This window comes from Pollicipes pollicipes, unplaced genomic scaffold (genome assembly GCF_011947565.3).
Source record: "Pollicipes pollicipes isolate AB1234 unplaced genomic scaffold, Ppol_2.1 Scaffold_3447;HRSCAF=4054_pilon_pilon_pilon, whole genome shotgun sequence".
In the NCBI taxonomy this organism is placed as follows: domain Eukaryota; kingdom Metazoa; phylum Arthropoda; class Thecostraca; order Pollicipedomorpha; family Pollicipedidae; genus Pollicipes; species Pollicipes pollicipes.
In genome coordinates this window covers 32,285,369-32,312,447 of record NW_023596297.1, presented here as the reverse complement: position 1 = coordinate 32,312,447, position 27,079 = coordinate 32,285,369, and the positions used below count along the sequence as shown (strand labels likewise).

Sequence of the window (27,079 nt, the reverse complement as noted above, 5' to 3'; positions counted from 1 at the left end):
ATGTGAGTGTGACGTGAGTGAGTGAAGGGAGTGAGTGAGTGTCCAAGACCTAACCAGGGTCGCCGTCTTCCCGGTTAGACATCGCCGGCCGGGCGCCCTGGCCGGCCTCGGCGCAACACAAACACGACCGGTACGGCGACATCTCCGGCCCGGCAGCGTAAGTGCTCCATTCAGCCTGACTGGGAGCCGGAGGGGACGCGGCGCGCCGTCTTCGGGTGAACGGCTGGCGGGAGCGCCAGCCCTCCCTCACCGGATGGTCCTCGAGCGGCGCGTCCAGCAGCATGTCGCCGAACAGCTCGCGGCAGTACTGTGCGATCTTGGCCTGCTGCTTGGGGTTGCAGTGGTTCTCGAACGACAGGATCACCGGCCAGTCCGACGTCTTAAACGCCGCCTCGGCGATCGCCTCGATCACGTCCTGCAACGGCATTTGCACGGGTCATTTGGCGGCGGGCCGTCGGCGCGCTCTGATCGAATCTGAGCGGGCGGCGGCGACACGCGCCGCGGCCACCGGTCACGTGCCGCTCATTCGTCGGCGCCCTCGGCACGTAGGCCGTCCAAACACGCCGCTCCCGGGAGCTCGATGCCGGCCAGCCCGGTACTCAGCCAGAGTGCCCCCCGCGGCTCCCCCATCCGGGTCGGAACCCGGACGCGCATCGTTTACCGACGGACAGAGGGCCCGAGTGAGGGCGGAGCCAGCCGGCGGCGACAGGCCTCTGGCCGCCGCGCTCGGGCGGCGACAAGCAGCCGCATTATGGGCGAAATCGCCGCCATCGGTCCCCCGCCCGCAGCCGCTTCGTCTCTGTCGCAACGCCCGCCGGGGGAGCGGCGGCCGCCGGCGGCTGTCCGCAGTCTCCGCGCCACGCCACACGTCTTCCGGTCGACGCGGCGCGCCGTCCCGCCCGCCGGCACGACCCCCGCTAATGGCGGCCGCTCGCAGCGGCGAGAGCACTCGCCGGCTCGGTGCGGCCGCCTCAGGGGACCGTCACCAGCCGGGCGCCCGTCCGATGGCGGCGTGCCGGCACGAGCAGCGGCACTGCGGCGCGCGGCGGCCCCCGCCGCCCACCTTGGCCGGGGATCTCAGGCACCAGCGTGTAGCCGTGGCACACGATCGGCTCTTCGGTCCGTCCGTTCCAGAAGTCCAGGCTCCACGCAGCGGCAGCCCATCAGCAGACACTGCCGATATCTCCACCGACGAGCGGCCCGTCAGCTGGTGACCTGAGGGCACACACGTCAGGCCACGTCAGGTCACGTCAGGTCAGGTCAGCCCCGGTCCGGTAGTGTACATCTCCGATAAATCGTCGTTTAGACGGTGACCAGGCGAGCCCGCAGGTCGGAGGCAATTCACGATGCTATTTACCCAAACTAATGAGTCGTTATCTCGCGACACGCAACACGAGCGCGGAACGGGTCACGATCGGCCAGGGCGCGATGATATCTTCCGACCACTAGCACGGCAACGAGCCGGTCGGTGCTTGCGCCAACTGGGCCAGACCGGGCGGCACGGGAGACGTGGCGGTCGCGCCTCCACGGAGACTGACATCCGGTCGTGACACAGGGCAGTGACTGGTCATAACGCTGGTCGACCGTCACCAGACTGACCCAGAGCACCACGCTGAAGCTACCGCCGCACCCCGGCCGGCTGCAAGCCCCCCGCTGGTAGAAGTCCGGACCCGCACGGGCCGCGCGCAGTCGACATCCCAGATAGGTAGGTGGTGCCGCCGGTCCGGCCGGGCCACCCGTCACGGATCCGCCACGGATCCCCACGACCCGTCCACAGCTTAGACGCAGCCAGCCACGGGCTACCCGCGGATAACCCCGATCCCCCTGGTCCGCCCCGATAGCTCAGCTGGCGAGAGCGCCTGCCTTCTGATCCACCCACCCATGGCAGGCCCGGGTTCGAGTTGCTCTGGGCATCCGCTACTTATCCCTGACTGGAATGGCGAGCGCCCGAAGGCAGCCGCTGCGCTTAAGGTCAGGCGACGTCAGAGGGGGGACGACCACGCCGAGCATCGCGACACGTTAAACTTTCGCCACCAATTCTGCCGTAGACCTGGAATTTCACGATCGCATGGTAGGTCGGCATATATAGCAAGCGTTGCTTAGCGTGAGCTTTGATCACCTTAGAAATTAATATACTCAAAAGTTTCGGACTAAATATTTACCTAAGGTAAAACACAATAACAAAAGACATCCCACTGATCCCTTATGGTCCGCACACGAACACCTCGCGGATCTGTTGTAGAACCCCACGGGTCCCTCACGGGCGGGTCGGCCAGGCTGAGGTCCACCCCAGCGCCCCGACGTCAACAAACAGCCAACGCCGGCGCGCCGCCGCCCAGTGCCGCACACGTCCCTGCAGCCGAGCCCGAGCATCAGACAGCGGCTCCGATCAGTCGGCCTGGCGGTCGGCCGCCCACGACGCCCACGTGCCTTACCGGCCAGGTAAGTGTTGTGCGACGAGTTGATGAAGTAGTGCGACATCGGGCTGGCTCCATGTCGTCGCACTGGTCGTACTTCTCGGGCGGCACGATGGCGTTGTCGTCGCCCATCAAGTACTGTCATTGAAGCCCCTCCAGACTCATCAGCCCTGTGGCGGCGGGCAGCGTCAGTCGCGGCCCATCGCGATGTTCCCGTACACCACCTCAGTGGCGCGCCGGCGGCTTTGCGTGGGAGAATTAAGCGTCCGGTCTCACATAGTTAGCGAGAACGAGGCAAGCAGGGTAAACTTGGCGCCAGTTCAAGCGACCAGCCTTCCACCGGACACTGAATATGCTAAAGCGAGTCAAGCGACGTAAAACGGTCGATAACTCGCCGAAGGTGACGAGCACACGGCGACGAAATGGGCGAGCGCACAAGCAGCCACGAGTTGGTCCGCAGTCCGCTCGTTTCAAGACACGAGGTATAAATGGGCCGACTTTGAGACGACTTTCTGCTCGATGGCGGCGCGACCCCGCCGGCAGCGGACGCTTCTGCGCCGCGGCGCCGGCGCGGCGCCGTCGCCTCTCACCTTTCTGGCACGTTCGCCTTGTTGGGCTCGTACTGGGCGATGATCTCGCGTGCCTTCTGCGGGTCCACGTACGGGTAGAGGATCTCGTTTAGCCGCGGGTCGCGCTGCTCCTTGTTGAGGAAGTCCACCACCTGCTGCACCGTCATGTGCCCCTTCCGCTTGTTGCCGCCGCACCTGAAACAGTCCCGTCCAGGCCAGGCACGCCGAGGCGGAGCTCAGGGCCGCACTGAGACGTGCGGAGCGGCTGACCTCACCCAGCCGGTGTCGGCGTTCGTCCTATCCTCCAATGCCTCCCCCTTCATACGCCGAGTCCACCTTAAAACCAGCCTTTCGGCCAAGTCCACCACGCCGCGGCACCGGTACCTGCTCATGAAGCGCTGACAGCGAACCCTAGACGCAATAATCAGTGTTGTTTCCGAGGTGGTCTGGCAGCTACACTTGCCCCGCCTCTCAGGTACAGACCGTCATGAAACCACTCAACTGCATTTGATATTTCAAACCAAACCGGCCCTATCTTACAGCATTACTCTGATAATGATATCCCACGTGCCAAAGCAAACCATGTTAACACTACCTCCATCGACCCCCCTGATGAAATCACGCCCTAGCTGCAGAAGCCCGCCGCACGGGCCGACGACGTGATAGTGCGAGCCAGAATTTGAGCTCCGCCTTCCCGGCGATAGCAATTTGCGAGCTCATCGCGCCGTGCCGCTGCCATGTTCCTAGCCATTTCTGGAGCCGCTCATGCACGCCAGGTCCATTATCCGGCTGACGCATGGCCGCCGTACGTCAGCTGGCGCGCCCATCTGTATCCCACCGCTGACACCGGAGCAGTTCAGCCGGCCGGTCCGAGCCGGCCGTATTGCCCCCTCCCGCCGCCGCTGACCCAGTTCCGCCGACCCGGCCGGCGGCGGCGGCTGCCTGACCCGGCCCGGCGGGGCGCCTCGAGCAGCGGCGGGCGCCCGGCGCACGGGGCGTATAAACACGGGGCCGGCTCGGGCCCGCCCGGTGAGTGCGGCCCCGCGCCCCGCCCACGGTAAACAGGAGCGCCGCGCCGCCGACGACGGCCGCTCGTCCGCCCGGCCCGGCCCGGCCCCGCCCGACGGCGGAAACGACGGGCGACCCTCGCGCGGCAAAACCCGCCAGCGAGGTCGGGCGCGATCAAAGCCCGGGGCTCACGGCCGAAAGCTTAAAGCCGCCGAGCAGCGGTGCGGATTTGGCAGTGGAGACCGGCCCAACGATGTGGCGAGAAGTCGCCGCGGAAATACAGAGCCGCACTGTAACGGGGTTGCAACGTAACAGCCCGATCTTATCGCCTGCACCAGCCGGGGGGTGTTTGTGGTGAGCACATCACGCGCGCGTCAGAACTGTCAGGAAAGCCTAGGTTACAGCGCGTGTCCCGTTCGCATTACAAGGGAAATCACGCGGCTTGTATCCACCAGGAGCCTTAATCCGTTCTTGGCCTGCTCGACAACATACAGAGGGGAAGGTAGGTGGTGAGACCGGTGCACGCGCTCTCGTTACCGGCGTTATTTCATGAATGTGAAGCAACAAAAAAACTAATCAAAATCAAGAGTCAGCTTAAGAGTTTGCGCTCACCATGCCAAACCTAATCCAGGGACATGAACTGAGCTGAAAAATAGCCCACAAGTATTCTGATAACGATGATGTGAGGTTTTACGGCGCATCGACATCAAAGGTCCCCTTGCGCTCTGGCCCGCGAACATACTCACGAGCGGACAGCACACGAGCCCATACCCACTCGTCTCAGCCAGCACCAGTGTGGTCGTGCACCAGCTGGGCTCTGTGACGCCGAGAGCGTCGCCTCTCCATCCGTGGTTCGGCATGAACATCACTAGATCGAACCATCGGCCAGAGTCAGCCATAAAGAATGGCCTTCGGCAGCGAACGCTAGCACACGCACACACTCGACCCCGGGGCACGGATCGCTACCGGGTGGGCGGTGGCAGGCACTCAATGGGTTCGATTTTCCAGTGGCCGGCTCCCGCCCAGCCGTCACCGGCGGCACGTGATTACCCCGGCGCCGCTAACAAGGTGAGCCGCTCGAGCGTTCACCGCGACGCCACCCGCCCCGCTGGCGCTCAACAAACCCGCCACTTCTAAAAACGAACGCGCGGTTGCATTTGTGCGGTGCCGGACACAGCGGCATATCGTGTCAGCGAGTCTTGTTGTTGTTCATTGGTGTTTTCAGGCGCGTCGACTGCAGTGGTCACTTTGCGCCCCGTCAGCGAGTCTTGTAATTGCGCCTACAAGCAAACCGGCGGCGGTCATCCGTCCACCCCCCAGCAGCCACCCTCGGCATCCTTTTGGCAGCTCGCGGCCCTCCTCTGCGGAAGAGAGCCGACCCAATACGACCCACCATTTGTCGAGCGTCGACGACGCGCGCCGGAGCCCGGAATATAAACAAAGCGAAAGTGACGCGCCGCCGACGGCCGGCGGTGCGCCTCGTCCAACGGGTCGACAGCCGGCACAATGGCCGGTGGCGGCGGCGGCGGCGGCCGACCGGCACGCGCCACGCCGCCGCCGCGGCCGGCCTGACCGGACCGAGACCGGGACTGAGCATCACCGGGCGGCCCTGCCTGCAGCGGCGGCGGCGACCTTGGCCGCCGCCCAACGGCAGCGCCGCGTCGCCGGCAGCCGATAACACGCGACGGCTGCGTCGCGCCACAATCGGTGACGGCCGCGCCACAATCGGCGACGGCCGCGCCGGGTACGCGCCGCCATCGTGACTCGGTTCCGCCGCCCGGGGCGACGAGACCGGGCGGCGCGAGAATGCCGGCAGGTCTCGGCATTCTCTCAGGCCAGGGCAGGCGGCTCCACCTCGCGGTCTGGTGACCGCTGCGGCCCGTTGGGGGAGCCCGCGGGACGGCGATGTCACTGGGGCTTCAAGGCGCACCCAGCTGTTGAGGCTATGCGGCGTGGCCAGCCTCTCGCCCTGGTAGGAACGGAAGGGGGCCGAAGGAGAACCGGGCCCCGTGCCTGACGGGCGGGGATGAGGCGATGGCCGAAGTTGCCGCCTGTGAAGAGGATCGGGCGAGTCGCGCAGGGAACCGACTGCTAGGGTGGAACGGGCGCAGTCGGCGGTGCATGACATCTAAAATTGCCCCCCCCCCCCCCCTCCAGAATTCGAATCACCGTGGCAAGTGTCGGCACGTTGCCACCGACCGTGGCAAGTGTCGGCACGGTATCTAACATGGCACGCGTCTGCCGGGCCGCAGCCAGCAGCCGGCGGCGAGCCCGCGCAGCATCCCGCCGGCGCCGCCGCGGCTGGCAGGACGGGCCGCCGGCGACCGGTGATCGCGTCCCATCGGAACGCGACATCCTAATGAGGCGCGCAGTGATCCAGTCAGTGTCCCAGACGGCGCTCGCCCCGACCGCCGCTCCGCCCCACGTCGATACCGGAACTCGCCGGGCGAGCGATCTGGCGCGTGCCGCGTGGCGCCTCAAAGGGTGGCCGTGTGCAAGGCTGCCGACGCTGAACTGAACATCCCAGAGTTGTTGGCCGCTTCATTCGAGAGATAACTGCCCGGAGGGCGGAGGGGGGTATCCGCAACAGCTAACAAAGAAGGATTCGCCGCATACTTGATGTGAGTGAAAGAGATCAAACATGGACGTCAGCTGCACACGGCAAAAATAAAAACAAAACACTCTTAACTCACGACCACAGCCCACCATATGTGGCGCACAATGTGACGTGCAATGTTTGAACATAGACATCATGTTGAAAAAGTGTCATACACAGTGGCCACCACAGATCCACATTCATTCTAAGATCACACAACCTGAGAAGTCAGCTTACAGTTCGTCGAAGATCCGCTCAATCTCCTGCCGTCCGGTAAGGTGCATGTAGAAGGCCAAGAAGTGTTTGAAGGTGAACATTTCTGGTTCAAGGGTGTCAGACTGGGAAAAAAGAATGCAGGCATGAGATGCATCTGGAACGAAATGGCCCGAGCATACAAGGGAATGATTTCGCAACAAAGTGGTGGCGGCTTGAACCGGGCCCACCAAGCCACACGAGAAAGGGGTAACTGAAAGTCCACTTCACGGGTCACGCTGTCCGTGACCGTGACCGTGACCGTGACCGTGACCGTGTCGATACAGCTAAGCCGGGCAGCGTCTGCCGACACGGCCGGGAGCATGCGCGCCACGGGCACCGACCGGGGAATCCAGACAAAGCAGCGTGGGGCCGAGCGGCCGCTTTCTGCAGGCGGCGGCTGGCGGCACCGGAGCCGCCGGCCAAGGCGGGCGGGCGGCGCGCCGGTCCGCCCGTCTACACACAGGATGTCACCGGGCGACGCGATAGCGGCCGGCCGGCCGAGCCACGCACCCGAGCCGCCACCCGCTGAGGAGCGGCGCTCGCGGCGGCGGCGGCGGCGGCGCGATAGCGGCCGGCCGGCCGAGCCACGCACCCGAGCCGCCACCCGCTGAGGAGCGGCGCTCGCGGCGGCGGCGCGGCGGCGGCGGCGGCGGCGGCGGACGGGTCGGTCGGTGGACAAGGCGGACTGGAGTGGGCGGCGAGGAGGGCAGGGGCAGCTGGAGAGGACGGCGAGGTGGGCAGGGCCAGCTGGAGAGGACGGCGAGGTGGGCCTCACCTTGCCGCTGGGCAGGCCTGACGCCTCCAGAGCTTTCTCCACCCTCTTGCGGTCCTCCTTGTTGTTTGCCAGCGACTTTACCACGCTGTAACAGAGGAAGAGGACATGAGCAACGCGTGATGATAAAACAAAGGGGACACTGTCTCACATCAAACGGAGAGTGACAACGGGCCAGGATGGAAACAAACACACTAGATCGAGAACAAAAGGACAGGTGACAATGGCAGCCAGCGATAAGCGCAGTCACTCCCGACGAAAAGATCACACCGATTCGGAGGAAAGACAGACAGCCGGCCAGCCTCCGACGGCAAACAAAGGAATAGTAATGGCTCGTCGTTAGCGACACGCCCCGGATAGCGCCACCCTCAGTTCGTGAGCGGCTCACGGCCCGCACAGCGCCACCCTGATGTGAGCGGCTCACGGCCCACATAGCATCACCCTCAGTTCGTGAGCGGCTCACGGCCCGGTCAGCGCCACCCTCAGTTCGTGAGCGGCTCACGGCCCGGACAGCGCCACCCTGATGTCGTGAGCTCACGGCCCACATAGCATCACCCTCAGTTCGTGAGCGGTTCACGGCCCGGACAGTGCCACCCTGAGGTAGTGAGCGGCTCACGGCCCGGACAGCGTCACCCTGAGGTAGTGAGCTCACGGCTCTCCCAGCGGCGCGGCCGGCGGAGCGCTCTGGGACCGGCCGGCGCGCCATTCGCCGGCCGTACAATGAGCCGGGGCCTCCCATTTTGCCGCAGCACGGTGGCTCATTTCCGGCTGTCGCTGCGACGCCGTGGGCCATCTCTCGCGCGCGCGTGGCGCCGGGTCACGGGCGCCCGTCGTCCGGCGGCGGCAGCAGGCCGGACCGGAGAGGTCGGAGGTCGCGCCCCCTGACGCACGTCCGCGAGGGGAGCCGTGCGGGGCGCTGTCAGCGGCCGCCGGCGAGCCGGCCAAATTGACATTCCTCCGGCAGACCACGGGTGTGGCGCGGCGGGCGGGCTTTTAGCGGCGACAGCGGCGGAAGCGGCGGGCGCGCCCCGCCGCTCGGAGGGCTCGGCCGCTACGGTCGCGCTCACCTATGAAGCTCAAGGGCGTCGTAAGGTAGCTGGCTCACAGAGAGCGCGGTATGGTTTTGAGACAGCAGCGGGCGTCCTCCGTTCATACCTTATCTCGACCTCACAGGAGTTCGAAATCCCCAAAAGAATCAAAGAAAATCCCACCCGGCGATGCGGAAAACTGTAGAAATGATCTGCGCTTCGGTATTCTGTCACTCACCTATATTTTGGGTGGCGAAATAACTGGCACGATGGCCGGTTTGCCAAGGCCTTAAGCTTTCCTGTAGGAGAAAAACTCCATCCCGTCAGGAGCGCCAAACCGTCACCGCACCGCCCTGTACCTGACCAAACCGTCACCGCACCGCCCTGCACCTGACCAAACCGTCACCGCACCGCCCTGTACCCGCCATGTTTGTGACTTCAGAGACTTCTTTGGTCGTCTACCGGCCCGGAGTGCTGTGGTCCTTGGCCCTGGTGCTCGGACGCCCGGGAGGTGTCTCGAGTTGTCCCCCTCCCCCTTTTGAACACCATGCCCGGTTAAACGCACAGCCGCGATCAGGGTGGCCGTGGGAATGGCTCGTGGCTGACGCATGCCCCCGGCAGACAAGCTGTTCCAGGATGCAAGAGGGAGCGGGGGCGGACGAAAAGGGGACGAATGCATCATGGGTGGTCCTAGGCGCCTTTCCCGCCGTCATGTTGAAGTAAGTAATGTCATGCGTCCATTGCAGATGGTTTTGGTGGTGTCTGCAAGAGTTGCACATCCAATTTTAACAGAAGAAATTAAATTTAGCCTTGCCCCTCACATTCACACATTTTTTAGCCTTGCCTCTCACATTCATACACATTTTGAAAGAAGGAATACTTTTCGATGAAAGGCTTACACACATCCCGTCGTTCACGGGTGCTCTAATGTGGTCTTCTGACGCAAGGCTTCTTTTCACTCAAGGCACGCAACCTCCAAGGCGCATGAATGCGAGCGGGCCCCTGTCCAGCATCCCAACCACAGCGTCTCCGGCGGTTCAGCAGGGGCCGCCGGCGAGCGCCAGTGGTCGGCTGCCGGCACTGTCCCAGAGATAAGGCGGCTGAAGCGTTCCATCGCCGTTCGCTTCAATTGCGTATAAACGCATCCTGCCCCGGCCCAACGAACCTGGCGAAATGCTAGCGTGCGGCGACTTCCACACATACCTGTTGGGCGGGGATATGTGCGGTAGCGTACTGCTACGCGTGATCGGGGTTTATGGACCACTCCACGATCACCCTACGTGTGTTGTAACACGATGGTCTTTCCAAGCCTCGGAGGACTCGGACGACTCCGTGCGTGCGTGCGTGCGTACGTGCGTGCGTGCGTGCGTGTGCATGTACACTCCAGCAGGGGAAGCCCGCCTAGAAGTGCTGTGTGTGTGACAGCAGCTGGACGGCCGAGGTGACCGACAGCGGCGAACGTGGCCTCCAGATGCCAGCCGGGGCCGTCAGCGCTGATCCAGGGGACGGTTCTCGCGCGCTGTCGTGTGAATAGCCGTAATTTGGTTCGGATTCGCAGCGCTGCTGGGTTAAAGCCTGTGTTCAGCGCAAGCCTTTGAAGGCATAAAGATCACAAGAACTAAGAAACGCAATTATATAACGTTACTCCGATCGGAATAGGTTTTCGCAGGTTCTTATTCCATTTGCTGCAAAAGCAAGTTGGTAACAAAATCTACTCCAGAGATGTTCCGGTCGAAACTGAATTAGGAAAACCAAGGCAACTATGTTTTTGAGGGTGATGGTCAACGTGTTCGTAGCTACACGAATCCAACGAAAATTGCTTTCTTAAAATGGAAAACCTGAGTATCTGAGGCTGAATCTGAGAGATCCTGCTCCGAGCCCATGTCGAAGGTCAGGCCTTATCTAGATATGACCGTGTACGTTCCACCTAGCATGCCACGCTCGCCCTCTCAGGAAACAAGGAAGGACTGTGCCAAGGCATCATTCCCCAGGAATTATGTTACCACAAACGGTAAATAATTACGAAGACGGGGTAGCACGGAGCAGTGCAAAAGTTACACAAACCGGAAATCGCGCAGCCTTAAACTTTAAAAAATGGGTGTGTATGCGACTTTTCAATGCTTATCTGTTGCATCCCCACTAAACCGGTTGCAAATCGCAGATATACATTTGCAACAAAGTTGTTCAGTGACGGGCAGTGCCCTCCAGGAATCAAATAACTGGCTGATAAGCCGGCAGGGCCGAGAAAACCACATCAACGCCATTACTACAGGACACCGGGGAAATCCCGTGGCCGGCGTCAAGGCCACCGTGTAATCACAGCGGCAAACAAGGGGAGCGATGCGCCGATAGAGCGGCGCTGCAGGCCGCGCCGAGTGGGCGGCGCCGCCCAGCCTGGCCTGCAGCGCCGCCTCGCCGACCGGAGACGGAGGCGGGCCAGCAGAGCCAACAGGCCGCTGGAGCGGCGAATGCGGAGCGCTGCTCGGCAGCTCGGTAGCCGGCACCGCTGTCTGCTGGCCGGCTCCGACGTCGGGCCGACCGGTGGCCAACAGGGTCTGTGTACCCCCCGCCCCCGGGAGAGGGACTAAGCCGTCACCACCCGACTCCACAACGAACGCTGTTTACCGTCCATTGTTTTGGCCGGCCGGTGGACAAAGGTCAGGTGGCACATGGCCAGAGGGGAGGGGATGTGGCGCTCAAGCACCGTGACATGGCTGAGTCCCGCATGAAAATCCTCAGGCAGTCGTGTGCGTCTAAAATGCCGAATGACAATCGCAAGAGAACAGAGGCCGGTACAATCTGACTGGCGAGCAAAGGCGGCATGCAACACACTCGAAATGGCTTGGAGTGCAAGTTACCAGCCCAAGACTCATTTTCATTTAGTGCACGCACGCGCAGGTGCGTCCGCAAGTTTAGGGCTCCTTGGCGCTTTTGATCCGAAAGCATTCTGTTTGTCCTAAACTTGCACCGAAAGCGAAATAACATGCTTGATCAGCGTGCGAGGCAGAAGGAAATGATGCCGACCGTAAGACCAACCCAGCGCAGCATGATCTAGTTCGGCCACGGATAGCAGCGTGACGTCACCAGTCGCAACAGAATGTATTCACTTCGCTCCCTCTGTGCTCAACCCTGACCTCCGTCTCACCGGCCGTCCTGCGGCCTCTAACAGCGCCGCCCACAGCGTACAGCACCAAACAGGCACGACGCTAGGAAGGGCAGACACATCGCGCCCCAGGCGGCGCCTCGGTAGCGCGCGCAAGAAAGCCCGCCACTGATACGAACGCATCTGATTTCAGATAATGGGCCACTCATATACAACTGGTTCATGTTCAGCGACTTAAAAAGTGCACGCTCCTTTTGACGCGCAAAACAATTCACTGCATTGCGTTGCACTGCATTGGACCTACCGTGTTCACACCAAGCCAGCCATACAAGCGCACGCTCGCGGATCACACCCGTACTTACCGTGCATCACAAACGAGCGCAGGACAAAAATGCGACGTAAGGGTCATATACTTCGAATTTTCTACGTCAATCCCCAACCAATCATGCTATCAGTGTTGTCCGTATGGCCCATTTCTATTACTTCCACTGGACACAACTCATGGTTTCACATTGATTTTCAAATCATCTTTCGATGTTCGCCAGATTTGTCCAGCCCATAAATTCACATTAACTCTGCTCTGTCTGGTTGGGTGTGTATGTATACTAGTCCCCTGCTTCTCGCCGAGTGGATAAGGGGACTGGGCGGATAGTCATTGATGATCAAATTATTCATGAGAACCATTTGGAATCAATGATGAAGCATAATATTTCAATATTTCATCGGTCTATGGTTCTTAGTTCCCAGCCATGTAAGAATTAGCCCCCGAAACGTGCTTGACCACGACGTTTAGGTACTTGCTTTGAAAATATCCTCTTGCAATGCCAGCTGTGTGAAATAACTGGCCTGACCGGAAAGCTTGGTCCTCACCCCGCGCCATGGTCCTCGAACTTTCATTCTCACTTCTCAACGCAACCCTCCAAGACTTCACACCACGCCACCCTCTTGTCCTACCGCCGCGCCGCTCCAAAGCCAGGCGCAGAAGCACCTCGCGCTCCCCTCGACACGAGCAGCAGCAATCACCAGCAATGTCCACACGAGCGCCTGTCGTCCGTCACCCGCTCGGCAGACTAGCAGCAGCCAGTCCTGCCAGCGGCGGCCGGCAGATGTGGTCATCCCAGCTGCAGCCCCCGGCAGACAGGTTGGCGGCCCGCCCGGCAGACCAGCAGCAGCCAGCCCTGCCAGCGGCGGCCGGCAGATGTGGTCATCCCAGCTGCAGCCCCCGACAGACGGCTGGCGGCCCGCTCGGCAGAAGCCATGTGTCTTGCTGGCTCCGGCGCGGCGCGAGTGGGCCAGCCGCTCCCGCCGCCGGCATGCATGCACCGATAACCCGGCCAGCACGTGCAGCGCTCTGACATGACGGCCGGCGGCCTCGCCTCAGCGCGACCACACACCGCTCAGTTTCCGAGGAGCGACCGCTCGGCGCCGCTGACCGCGGCCGGGACGGCCCGCCAAACACACGAGATCCCGCCTGGTCGCCGCGCTGCCACTGTGGACCGATCGCGCCGCGCCGCACAGCTCGCAACCCGGTCCTGGCGCCGGTACGTCGGCGGCGTGGGTGTCTCCAGCGCGCGCCCAACGGCAACGACCGCTGCCGCAGGTGACGCGCTCGGGCCGATTCTGCGCCGGTCGGACGACGATCGATCACACCCGTCTAATTCAGCCGGTTGACCTGGTCTGACCTCTGTTCAACCTGACGAGGGGCTGAAATGAGACCACTTAATCTAATCTTGATTCTGATCGGACACTTACGCTGATCTCAGAACGGAAATGGTTATGGAAATTACTTCATGAACATGGCGCATTCAATCAGAATGCACTTGACTGGGTTGTTTCCAGGGTGGTGAAACGCCATACGTCTGAACCGACAACGCGGACCTCAGAGAAAATAGGACGTAATGCGCGCCACATTGTTCGACGCAGGCCAAAATAAGATCATTCGACCGCCCAGGCAATGAGGGCGGCCGGAATGACGCCCGGCGCCGGCCGCAACAGTCAATGGGAACCAGGCGGGGCCGGCGATTGGCCGGGCGCGGGGTCCCCGACACCATCGGCACCCAGCGCGGCTCGTGGCCCGGGGCCGGCCGGTCGCGCCGCGCCGGCGGCCGCGCGATCTTCGGAACCAGACGTGTGCAGGCAGCCGGCCACGGCCACGCGCCGACTGCCGTGCATGTCGCCGGTGCCCGGGACACGGAACCAGTTCACTACATAATGAAACTCGCAGGGGGTTGGCTTGCCCTACAGGCATCGAGCTTCGCCAATAATTCCGAGCGTATTGATTCAGGAACTTTGAAGGGCGTACTAAAAAGCAAAGGATGACTTGGACAGATGTGACTGAACTACGTCATTTGATTAGAAGAAGCGGTACAAAGACCGAAAGAACCCAGACACCTTAATTAAGCACGGGAGTAAAACAGCGTGTAAACATGTATCGACAGATTCGAAAGAACGGACGAACGAGTGTGTAAGAGCACTTGCAAAAAGGGTAGATATATGAGAAGACCATAACCAGTGGAAGGCATAGTAAGGACGTCGAGATGGAAAGGGAGAGATAAATGGGGAGGGAAAGGGAGAGGGAATAGAGACAGTTTCCCAAGACACCCGGAGCAGTGTCTTCCGACGCAATTCGGCCAGGCGTTTGTGCTTGACGACGACGCGCGGCCAGCGTGGACAAACGGCCAGAGCCGACAGAGACGGCCAGCCACCGCTGTAGCTGCCCGTCTCCAACAGTCTCCGAGTGAACGTGTCAGTGGTGCCGGGGCCTGGTCCGACAGGGCACGCGTCTGCCCCGGAGCGGTGCTGGCATCATGGTACCGGAGCGCGTGCCCGCTCACGGTATGTCCGGCGACGCCGCGGGCGGCCGGGGGACGTGGAGGAGTCACCGTCAGGATCAAGCGGGACGGAGCGGCGGCGACACGCCCGCCGCTCCCGCCGTGTCTCGTCTCCCCCGCCACCATCCGCCGCCGGCAAGTTAATCAGGACAGGGGGGTGAAAAAGCCGGCGCCGCCTTCTGCTCGTATCCCAGAGGCGGCGGTTCCTGGGAGGGGGGGGGGGGGGAGCCCAGAATCCATACAGCTGGCCCACTCCGACAATTAGGTTGTCAGCGCACGGGATGACTAATGTCTGCGCTAATTAACGCAATGCAGGCCGCTAATACCGGACAGCATCGCTCGGGCAGTCACGGACGCGCATGCGCATCTCGACGTGAACCGATAGCCAAAAGCCCCGAAACAAACTGCGCCAGGGGTGGGAGCGCCTACCAGAGAACGTTGCACGGCGAGCGAGGACTGCATGCCGTCCACCGCGGCGCAGCCGAACGCGCCTCCATGCAGCGCCTTGGCCGTAAGGCTCAGACCCGCAGCCTCGTCATCACCGGCCGCCGTCCCGTGTCCCAGTGGCACCGGCAGGCGGAGCGGTGGACGGCACGTTCCGACCCCGGGCGCCAGGCAGGTGGAGCGGTGGACGGCACGTCCCGCCCCGGGCGCCAGGCCGGTGGAGCGGTGGACGGCACGTCCCACCCCCAGGCGCCAGGCAGGCGGCGAGGCTGCCGTCCCGCCGTCCATGCGGGCAGGCACCGCCCATCGGCGGTGGTCGCGCGGTCTGTTACGGCTCACCGGACGCGGCCGCCGGTTGTTGGTGTCACTGCAGTTGGCCCGTGTGTCGGTCCCCCTCCCCCCTTCCTCTTCCTCCTCCTCTCCCTCTTTCGAGTCGGGAAGGCATGGATGCTGGACGGGGTCCATGCTGGCACCGAGAACTGGTGACGTCAGGCACGATGACGTCCGAAATGCTTACAAAACAGAGACCAATCTGCACCATGACCGAAGTCAGACCAATTGGGCTTCGAGTAAAACAAAATAAACCGGTCTCTTAGACTACTCAATTGCGCATGGCCGTAACATGCCGTCATTCCCCGGCACAAACCAACAGACCACCACACAACAGCACTGCTTAGTGTGGACCGTAATCCCAGCGATCAATCTAATGAAAGGACTGCGGGCAAAATCTTTAAAAGAACCTAGCAATAATAACCTATCTAAGTGTAGGCAGTGACTTGGAGCAAGAGCACGCAGTGGCTTTGAACAAGAGCAAGATAGAATACAAGTTATTTGGTGGGCTCTAGATTTGCTACGCACGACCTCGCTACTTCTTCCACGCTTATGGATAACGGCGTGGGGGGGAGGGGGGGGGGGGCGTTTATATGGCATTGGACCGTTTGGACCAGACAGTTCATGTGGGAGAAGTCGACAAAATCACCTTCCAGTGCCTTTAATATTCTCAACACTAGGTTTACATGGCTTCATTGGCAGTTGTTCGCTGCTGTATCCAGCTATCTACAACCTATCATCTATATCAAAACTTATTTATTTATCATCCAGCCACCCATCTGCCTGTCTTGACATGTGGCGTAATTGAAATCTTATTTATTTCAGGTTCCCATCTGGCTACGCATAATTAATAATGTTATAAAATGTAACATCGGTTCAGTATGACATGGGTACGTCATGCACTATGTACAGTTCAGTATACTGAACCATCATGACTATTGTCAGTTGCCTTTTAATAAGTGTACCTGTTAGTGAATGTATCAAAACACATTTGAACCAGGTGTTGGCAGCGCAGTCAGATCATAATTGCGCTAGAAATGCAAAGCCGTTCTCATTTAATCTATATGTTTGTATCTGGTTGAAGATGTATGTTTTGTCCATATCTGTCCGGCACCCAGTGTATGTTCCATCAATGACATAGCTTTCAATAAGTATCTTGCAATTTGTTTGGTCACAGGAAATATGCTGAGCTTTCACAGGAGTTCGCGGGAGTGTACCACACTTAACTACTCTATCTCCACATCAGACCGCAAATTGTAAAATGGGTTATTGGCAACACAACATGGATGTATGATCACTGATCTACCTCTCATTTTCAAAGATGCGTGAAATCACATCCACGGCAAATCTTAAACGGTTCCGTACAAACTACCCGAAAGGCTTCTCAGAGACCACCCACAATAACAGTTTTCGGCTGCCCAATTTTTGGTCCCCGACCGACATCATTACTGGGGACAGACAGACACGAAGGGCGGCAGCGGAACAGCATCGTCGACCGACGCGCGCATGGTGCACCGCTGTCCGAGGACGCGACTGTTGGGAGACATGCGTTCTGAAGTTCGTTCCCCGGACAGGCGAGTCACGGCCTTGCAAGCGGCAGGCAATTCATTTCGACAACCGTCGCCACGTGCAATACCAAGCATGCTCTCACGCTTGGCAGGCGCTGGGGGACGACTCTCGGGAGCATGGCGAACCCAGACCGCGCGTCTGGCGAATACGATTCGTCGCACACCGACATCGCGGTCCAAACGAGCCGCGATTACCATATCCCTCATGAATGGTCGCGGCACTGCTCCAGTGCCGCCCAAATTGCCTTGAATTTCTACACAGTCAGACCCACCTGTGCCCAAAGCCGATGCATTAGCCCGAGCTTAACGGGACTTACAGTGGCCTACAACATTGATGAGGGATTTCGTTTTTCAGGACGGACACATGCCAACCCTGAATAATCTAGCATGCAATTCGAAAATACAGCACAATAGCTATATTCAAGCACATGCCAAACACCGTGCTCTCAGCAAACAGCGCACGAGTCCGAGAAAACCGTTATTGTATCACGGAGTGCAAAGGCCTGGTTCGACACGAAATACGTAGAGCATCGAGCTCACGGCCCCCATACCGAAGCTTTTCCATTTCCATCAGCGCTGAGCGACGAGCGGCCTCACGGCGTTCAATACCAGCAGTCTTTACCAGCTTCAATGCGTCATTACCAGCTCTAGTGCGTCTTTACCAGCTCCAATGTGTCTGAACCAGCTCCAATGCGTCTATACCAGCTCCAATGCGTCTACACCAGCTCCAAAGCGTCTATACCAGCTCCAATGCGTCTATACCAGCTCCAATGCGTCTACACCAGCTCCAATGCGTCTATACCAGCTCCAATGCGTCTACACCAGCTCCAATGTGTCTATACCAGCTCCAATGTGTCTACACCAGCTCCAATGTGTCTATACCAGCTCCAATGCGTCTATACCAGCTCCAATGCGTCTACACCAGCTCCAATGTGTCTATACCAGCTCCAATGCGTCTACACCAGCTCCAATGTGTCTATACCAGCTCCAATGCGTCTACACCAGCTCCAATGTGTCTATACCAGCTCCAATGTGTTTATACCAGCTCCAATGCGCCTACACCAGCTCCAATGTGTCTATACCAGCTCCAATGTGTCTACACCAGCTCCAATGTGTCTACACCAGCTCCAATGCGTCTGCACCAGCTCCAATGTGTCTATACCAGCTCCAATGTGTCTACACCAGCTCCAATGCGTCTACACCAGCTCCAATGTGTCTACACCAGCTCCAATGTGTCTATACCAGCTCCAATGTGTCTACACCAGCTCCAATGCGTCTACACCAGCTCCAATGTGTCTATACCAGCTCCAATGTGTCTACACCAGCTCCAATGCGTCTACACCAGCTCCAATGCGTCTACACCAGCTCCAATGCGTCCCTCCGCTCGATCTGAAGGGGCGGCCATGCGGCTGCTGACGTCGGCGAGCGTGCCGGCACAGAGCCATGCCAGTCGCCGCGACGCTAGCCGCGAGACAGACGCCCACATCGGGCGGCCCACGGGCTTTCGAGCGCAAGTTCCATCAAGATCTGATTGACGTCTTTCGGACCAGTCGGCTGTCTATGGAGAGGCACGGCTCAAGTCCAAATGGGCCTGTCGCTTTCAATTGTCCTGTGCTTTCAACAGGCCCACCTGCGCAGTGGGCTTGTCGCTTTCAATTGTCCCGACAGTGACATCAATCGCAGGTCTAGACCCTTTCCTAGATTCATCCTGCCGTAACTGAGTAAGCTGTCTGCGTTCATCCGAATGACCATGATCTGTGGCGCCAGTCATCCGAACTGACACTCTTCCAGCGCAGTGGTCACTGCATACTGGTGTTCTCTCCAGATCCACACCAAATCAGCAGTGTTTATGTACATTTTCTGCTAAAGGCTGGAGCATGCCCACCAGGATTTCGACTGTGACTGTGGATGTCCGCGTCACACTAATCCCACCGGAACTCGAGTGGCCGCACTTAGCGCCGCGTAGCAGCAGATGTAGCTAAGGTCAGGCCAATGTCCACGAGACCGTGTCTCCGAAAAGTCAGGGTCGACGAGAGTAACCTGCGCGGAGGTTATCTTTGACGCAGCCCCGCCCGTACCCCGGAGATCGCCGGCACGGGCGGAGGCTACGCAACTATCCGGCACAACTCACTGCGAGCGAAGCATGGACAATGCATGGAAATGGGAGCGCGTGGCCACAACGCCCTGCAGCCGGTCATCGACTACCGGCGCTGGTATTAATGGCAAAACGGTATTATTTCCTCGCGCGTTTCGCCTGCCCCGCATTGTCGTCACTGCTGTAGCAATACCAATAAAGGCAATCAAGGCCACAATAATGGTCCCCAGAGTCGTCCCGGTCTCATGCGACTGCCATTAGAATAATGCGAGAGCGCGTGGGTCCGTAATCACAGCGGGTCCCAGTGACGTGCGCTCCATTTCCGGCCAAGCATGCTGTCTTTACATAACATGCACCATCCATAAGCCATCGTTGCTGCACCACGCAGAGAAAAGTCGCATCGCCTGTTTGCATGGAAGAAAAGCGCTACGTGCCTCCACTCAGGGTCAGGCTCCGGAGGAGGCATGAATGGTTCCGTGGTACCCATGCCTCGATGTGCGCACAAAATCCCCTGACGCCTGCTGCAGAGCTGCATCCGCTCTCAAGACACAGCAGCACCCCCAGCCGACCCGCTCCGGGGCAGCCGACGCCGACCTCCGCGGGGTCAGCTGATCTGCGCCGGGGCAGCCGACCTGCGTCAGGTCAGCCAACCTGCGCCGGGGCAGCCGATCTGCGCCGGTCAGCCGACCTGCGCCGGTCAGCCGACCTGCGCCGGGGCAGCCGATCTGCGCCAGGTCATCCGACTGCGCCGGGGCAGCCGATCTGCGCCAGGTCATCCGACTTGCGCCGGGACTGCCAACGTGCACCGGGCCTGTGCCGCGCCGGGCAGGTCTTTGCCGAGCCTCAGCCCCAGCGCTACCGGCTGCCTCTAGCCGTGCAGCGGTGGCAGCATCGCGCCGCCCCAGCCGGGGTTCAGCCCGGAGCCAGCTCCTCGGCCGAGACAGCGGAGCCCGGCCGAGGCCGCGGCACAACACTGGAGGCCCCCGACTCCTCGGCCGAGACGGCGGAGCCCGGCCGACGCCGCGGCACGACACTGGAGGCCGCCGACTCCTCGGCCGAGACGGCGGAGCCCGGCCGACGCCGCGGCACAACACTGGAGGTAGCCGACTCCTCGGCCGAGACGGCCGACGCCGCGGATGCAGCCGGCTCCTTGACTGCGCGGCCGCTTGTTTACCGTCCACAACCGGCGGCGCTGTAGAGCGCGACAAACAGCCAGCGCCAGCGCCAGTTCCAACAACTCATCCCATCAGGGCTCGACTAGATAAAGATAAAGCAGCCAAACGGGTCTCACAAACAGCGACAGAGCGTGCCCATCTCACAAGAGTTCGCGACGCTCGTCTCTGTTTTCCTCTCCGGCCTCTGCGCCACTCATTGTCGGAGCCAGGCCGGCGGCAGCGGCGGCAGCGGCGGCAGCGGCGGAGGCGCCTTGCGTCCCTCAGCGCCGGTGCGGTGCGGGTCACGGTCTCCGCGCACTGTGCTGCGGCTCGGCGGCCGGTCAGACTGCCTGGCACCCGGACCAGGAGGCGGCTCACGGCGCGGCGCGGGTCACGGCCGCCGCGCACTGTGCCGCAGCCCGGCGGCCGGTCAGACTGCCTGGCACCCGGACCAGGAGGCGGCTCACGGCGCGGCGCGGGTCACGGCCGCCGCGCACTGTGCCGCAGCCCGGCGGCCGGTCAGACTGCCTGGCGCCCGGACCAGGAGGCGGCTCACGGCGCCGGGCACCGCGCGCCACCGGGCGCCGGCCGACCCCACGACGTCCGTGTGGTGTGAGGGGCACAAGTGACGCTGTGGGTGATAGAGAATCCGTAACAGGTCCCGTCATTGTCAGAGAGCATTGTCAGAAGTTTTCCTCCGCATGCAGCTGATCGCCTCGCGTTGTAAGACGCTGCTGACCAGATCAGAATAGCTCCCAGGCAGAAGAACGCGTTCATAGCAACTTGTACCATGGTAACGCACCACACACGGTGCTAATGCTTGATCGATTTAATGCTCAAAGGTTGTGTTTTGCAGTTTGCAGCAATGCAGCAACAACGGTCGTCCATGGTCCCAAACCGTGTGAGGATGCGCATATGTCGTACGACGCCCGCCGTATCACCCCCCCCCCCCCCCCCCCCCCCCCGTTTGAGAGTTCTTCAATTGCGCACGACGAAACTTTTGTAACAGACGGCTTTTGCTCTCTTAAATCCCTTCGGCTTACATGGTTTGAATTTGGGTAAACTGAGCAAAACCGGCGCACATCCGCCTTGTTTGCTTGTCTGTGAGTTGTTATTACATAAAATTATGTTTTCGGCTGTACCTAATCCAAAGGAAACGTAAGGCACGTAAAAACTCAAACTTGTGAGGATTTTTCAACAGCTGTTACTGAAAGCACCTTCGCTGTTGGATAGAGCTGCGCTTGGTTGCCTCCGTATGAAGCCGGAGCCGTCTCCAGAATCAGGCGGATCTTTGTCAAGTTCAGGTGGACTCCTTTGAAAATAAGTGGGTGAGAGCTGGAGCTAGGCCAAACGTTCTGATTAATCAATAAATAATGATAAATAGATGCATAATTAATGACCCAACTCGACTATAAATGTCAATAGTAGCGAATGACACTACCCTGATAACTGTTACCCATGCAATACATGAAACCCTGAACGCTTTTCCTGTCCTATAAAATCGGACTACCGAGCACATTTACGGTCTCCAGGGAACGGTACGTGGCCTAAAATGCTGACTACTGAATCGACTGAATCCGATCAACGCCAAAATTAAGCCATATCTGCCTGAACTCTTAAGATAAGGCCGTGCTGCTCAGAGTCCAAGGCGAAAGCAGTTCAATGCGTCATGAGCCGACACACGGCGCCTGTGTCGGCTCCCACACAGCCTGTGTGAAAAAACGCCCGCGGTCCTCATACCGTAAAGAGCTTCCTGAAGTGGGCCGTTTATCACGTCGTTCGTATGTTGAATGGGGGCTTGCATACGGGTTGAGCATTGAGGCACAAGTACGGCATTGGATGGATTGCTTCATTGATCGCGTCGGCACCTGGGTTCAGACGTGGCGGTGAGGGTACCAGTTCCTGCCACTGGTGTCGATACATCGACTCGGCCCGCACGACGACGGTCGGCCGGGCCGACAGACCGCAACGGCCCGCTCGCGACCGGCGCTCACGCGTCAAGCTCAGCGCGGCCTGTCGGCGGACCCCGCACCGACACCACCGCCAGCCAGCGCGGCCTGCCGGTGGACCCCGCACCGACACCACCGCCAGCCAGCGCGGCCTGTCGGCGGACCACGCACCGACACCACCGTCAGCCAGCGCGGTCTGTCGGCGGACCACGCACCGACACCACCGCCAGCCAGCGCGGTCTGTCGGCGGACTCCGCACCGATACCACCACCAGCCAGCGCGGCCTGTCGGCGGACCCCGCACCGACACCACCGCCAGCCAGCGCGGCCGGCCGGCGGACCATGCACCGACACCGCCAGCCAGGCCGCAATAGTCCATACATCGCCTCCGCCCGGCGCCATCAGCGCCGGCCCCGGGACGGCCGGACGCGTGCAGCTGCCGCGGCGGCCGAGCGCGGCCGGCCGGCGGCGGCAGGCTCCATCGGTCAGGCGGCGGACCGATCGGGCGGCAACGGCCGTGATTACAGGGGCGGGCCGGGACGGCGCCGGCCGGCACTGACCACCTCGCCCGACGCCGGCGCACGGGAGCGACGCAGCCGCGACACACCACCGACCGGAGCCGGCGCGCTGCGAACGGCGCACCCTACGCCACCGAGCCGCGCGCCCGCTAGGCCGTCCGCCGGCCCGTGCGGCGGGCGCGGCCCCGCTCCGCCCGGCGCCTGCCCAACCGGGTCGGAGCCCACTCGCTGGGCGAGCGACGGCCGGCACGGGCGGCCTTGGCGGCTTTGTCGCCGGCCGCGCGGCCACCGATCGACGCCATAATGTCGCCGCTCGCCGCGTCAGCCGCCAGGAAAGCGCCCTCGCATTGTGAGCGTCGGCCCGGCAACAGCGACACGAACAGGGCAGCGCCGCACGCCTCGCCGGCCGCTCTCGGCACCGGGGTCGGTCGACCGGTGCCGGCGAGCGCGGCGCGGCGCCGGCGGACGGCACGGCGCGGCGCGGCGCCGGCGGACGGCACGGCGCGGCGCGGCAGCGCGGTCGGCTCTGGCGGCCGATCCGGCACCACGATGCCGGTCGGAATGAGACGGCGTGTTTGGGCTTGCCGCACGCGCCGTCCGACCGGCCAGCCGGCCTGCTCGGACGTCCCGCGACGACCGGTTGCGAGAAGGCAACACCACAGGTCATGACATGGAGCCGAGGTCAAAGGCCGTTGATGGGTGCGGGTGGTGTGATCGGGGAGGGGGCCGGGCCACAGCGCTGACAGTGGCTTATGACGTGTGTGCCTTTGTTCCGTAGTCGGCCGTGTTTCCCGCCCCCTCGCATCGGCGCTTGCACGGAAACTGTAACGGAGCCGCTGTGGATCACCTGCATCGGCAGGACCTGCACCTTATATTATAGATGGGGGCGTGCGGTCGAACCAGCCAGCGATTCCGCCCGCGTGGGAAATTAGGAGCAATCCGATAAGCTGCCACGCAGATAAATGAAAATCGTGATCGAACTGTATTACTTCCGGAAGATTTGTGCAGGAGAACGAGTTAAGCGCTGTTAAACCAAGACGTTAAGCACCGTTTCACGTGATGGCATGTTCCACAGCTATTGCTTTACCGTACAACACTGATTGACGCGACCTTTGTCCAAAGCTGCGCACTATGTCCTTGGGTCTTCATCAGACTGCTATCGAAGAAACTATCAGCGAAATGTCTGCCCAGCAACAGGCATCCGTACCGTACACCTGAGGAGCCGACCAGGCCCCGACACGCCGCCACCGAGCAGACGCATCTACCGTACACCTGGGGAGCCGACCATCCCCGACACGCCGCCACCGAGGAGACGCATCTACCGTACACCTGGGGAGTCGACCATCCCCCGACACGCCGCCACCGAGCCGGTGGCCGGCTTCAGTACCCTCAGACGCCTCCCACCCAAGCACAGATCTACCAACAAACGACGGGACCCCACCGGAGACGCCGCCGCACGATCGCACCTCCGGCGGTCGGTGCGGCGGTCGGTGCGGCGCCGGCGCGGCGACCTCAGGCGGCGACCAATCAATGGGGGCCGGGCCGGGTCAGCAGCGGGTCAGGCCGGCGCGATGGTCGCCTCGCGTCACCCACAGGCGACACCAACCCGGCCGACACAACAGAGGCATCGATTGCGGACGGCGCCAGCCGCCGGCCCGAGAGTCAGCACCGCTGGGGCTGACGGCGGGACAAAGGGCGACAGGCTGCGGACAGCCGAGCCCGCCGAAAAAGACGGCCGGCGAGCTAAAGCTGGCGATGGAGGGCGCCAATTAGGACGCAGGAGGGAAGAGGGCCGACCGTCACAGACGCAAATGAGACATCGACTACGCATCCAGCCGGCACGTCCTCTGCAGCAATGGCGTAACCAAGGAGGAGGGCCTTCGGGCCGCCCCCCCCCCCCCCTCCTTCTGGAGGTGGTGTGGGTGCCTGCGGTGCTTTTGGCAGTCCACGACGCTCGCAGGCCTCGAAAACTTCAGGCACAGGCCCTCGCGGCATCAAGATGCGATCCCAAGGCTCAACAGAGCCCGGAATAAAAAAAGAGGTCCCCTAGGGCAACAAAAAAGGGACTATATGAACTGATTTGGTCCCTTCCTGGCCAAATTCCTGGCTGCAAGAATTGGGCGTTACAGACAGGCTTTCTTGGTTTACTTGACCAAGAACCAGCACAAATTCTGATCCCAAAAGTCAGCTTTTCAACTGTAATATCAGATTTTCAACTGGAACATGATCTGTAATATGATTCAGCTATCATTCCAAGCCAATTCGGTTCTGTCGCGCTTTGACTACGGCCCTGACGTTACGTACAAAAACACCAACAAGCCTGACGGTAATTCCACAGAGCTCCTGCTACGGCCTTGACGTTACGTACAAAAACATTAACAAACCTGACGGTAATTCCACAGAGCTCCTGCTACGGTCCTGACTTTACGTACAAAAACACCAACAAGCCTGACGGTAATTCTACAGAGCTCCTGCTACGGCCTTGACGTTACGTACAAAAACATTAACAAACCTGACGGTAATTCCACAAAGCTCCTGCTACGGCCCTGACGTTACGTACAAAAACACCAACAAGCCTGACGGTAATTCCACAGAGCTCCTGCCACGGCCTTGACGTTACGTACAAAAACATTAACAAACCTGACGGTAATTCCATAGAGCTCCTGCTACGGCCTTGACGTTACGTACAAAAACATCAACAAGCCTGACGGTAATTCCATAGAGCTCCTGCTACGGCCAAAACTTTGCAGAGCAATTGCATCATAAAGAACAAACATATAAAAAAGAACAAACTCATGACAAGCAGTATGAGGCCGATCTGCGGCGGGCCGTCTCCGCTCAGGTCTGCGGCAGGCCGCCGCCGCCGAGCGCGGGGGTGTCGCCGCCAGGCCCTCTCCGCCGGTCCCGGCGGGCCGTCTCCGCTGAGGTCTGCGGCAGGCCGCCGCCGCCGAGGGCGAGGGTGTCGCCGCCAGGCCCTCTCCGCCGGTCTCGGCGGGCTGACGCCGGCCCCGCTGAGGGCGAGGGTGTCGTCGCCGCCCGACGCTCTCCGCCGGTCTCGGCGGGCCGACGCCGGCCGGTCGGCGGGTGGGTGTCATACTCACTGCTTGACGGGGATCCGGCCGGTGCGGTCCACGTCCCTGCAAATGCGCGTGTGCGCCTTCTGCAGCAGCGTGGTGACGCTGGCGTGCAGCGCCAGCAGGTTGTACGCCATTTTCAGCAGCTCGTCCGTCCACAGCTGCGGCAGATGCGAGCAATGAGGCGACGGGCCGAAAGTAGGGCTGAGACGTGCGGCGGCTAGGTGCCCGGTAGTGGTATGGCGAGCGAAGAATCGCAGGAGAGGCAAGGCAACCGCATTAATCTACTGTACTGTTACCCGAATGAAGACGAAGCGGCGAATAGACGAGCAAAAAGCATTACACGCCCAGTGCTGGAATGGCCTTTCTGTCCTGCACGGGTCGCAGTGAGCGAGACTGCTGCGGCTGGACTGCTGACGTAAGAGTTCATTGACTCACGAAAGGCAATAAACCACGGCCATCCAAACATCATCCAAGCTCGACAATCCAGGCCACGTCATCTGCTCCAGCCCACGCCCATTCGGCCGCAGACAGCGCTGCTATCTTGATGCTACTGAAGGCAGCAAGAGCGCCGGCGCCCACAGCGCCGCGGGCACCCCGACGCTGCTCAGTCGCGTCACATCGCGGCAGTGTCCATAACGTCACCGCCACCACCGTCTCTCGCAGCGGCCATGAGTTTCGTACCAGGCTGGAGGATTTAGCCGGTCCCGTTGGGTGACCATTGCTTGCTCGTCGGTGTGTAACACGTGTTGATAATTTATATTTTGATGAATGTACTTTGTTCTTGACAAAGTTGTGTCGGCGCCTGGACGGCTGATGTGCGAATATGGTCGCATTGCTGCCGTGTTTTTTATATTGCAATCATAGTACTATTGAAAATGTACCCAATCAAACAATAAGCCACCTGTCGGAACGATTCGTGAATACATCGAACATGAACCTGAACCACACCCGGCGGCATCCGAGATGCCGTCACCGCCCCTGCCCGCGTGTCTGCGTACCTTGGCCGTCTCCATCTTGTTACAGCAGAAGTTGACGAAGTTGACGTTGACGACGTCCGGCCCGTAGCAGACCGTCACCGTCTTCTCCTCCAGGGTGCCCGTGCTGCCCATGGTGACGATCTCGCGCACCCGCTGGTCCTGCGGCGCGGCGCCGGGGACGGGCGTCAGACAGCACGGCACAGTGCAGTAAAGTACAGTGCAGCAAAGCACGGCACCGTAAGGCACAGTGCAGTGCAGTACAGTACAGCAGCACAGCTGTCCTCCGTACAGCACGGCAGAGCACGGCACAGTGCAGTGCGGTACAGTATAGGAGCACAGCTATCCTCAGTACAGCACGGCACAGTACGGCACCATACCGCAGCACACCT

The 27,079-nt window shown here is 60.9% G+C and overlaps 1 protein-coding gene across 1 annotated transcript in view; it reads right to left on the bottom strand.

The window, feature by feature from the left end:
* Window positions 1-27,079, bottom strand: part of LOC119092448 (1-phosphatidylinositol 4,5-bisphosphate phosphodiesterase classes I and II) — a 75,287-nt gene that overhangs the window by 10,132 nt on the left and 38,076 nt on the right. The window contains exons 5-12 of the mRNA XM_037215410.1: window positions 26,712-26,849; window positions 25,738-25,871; window positions 7,621-7,705; window positions 6,828-6,928; window positions 3,008-3,181; window positions 1,064-1,143; window positions 783-799; window positions 251-415 (exon numbers count right to left, since the gene is read on the bottom strand). Of these exons, the coding sequence (XP_037071305.1) occupies window positions 251-415; window positions 783-799; window positions 1,064-1,143; window positions 3,008-3,181; window positions 6,828-6,928; window positions 7,621-7,705; window positions 25,738-25,871; window positions 26,712-26,849 (894 nt within the window). The remainder of the gene's footprint in view (window positions 1-250; window positions 416-782; window positions 800-1,063; window positions 1,144-3,007; window positions 3,182-6,827; window positions 6,929-7,620; window positions 7,706-25,737; window positions 25,872-26,711; window positions 26,850-27,079) is intronic.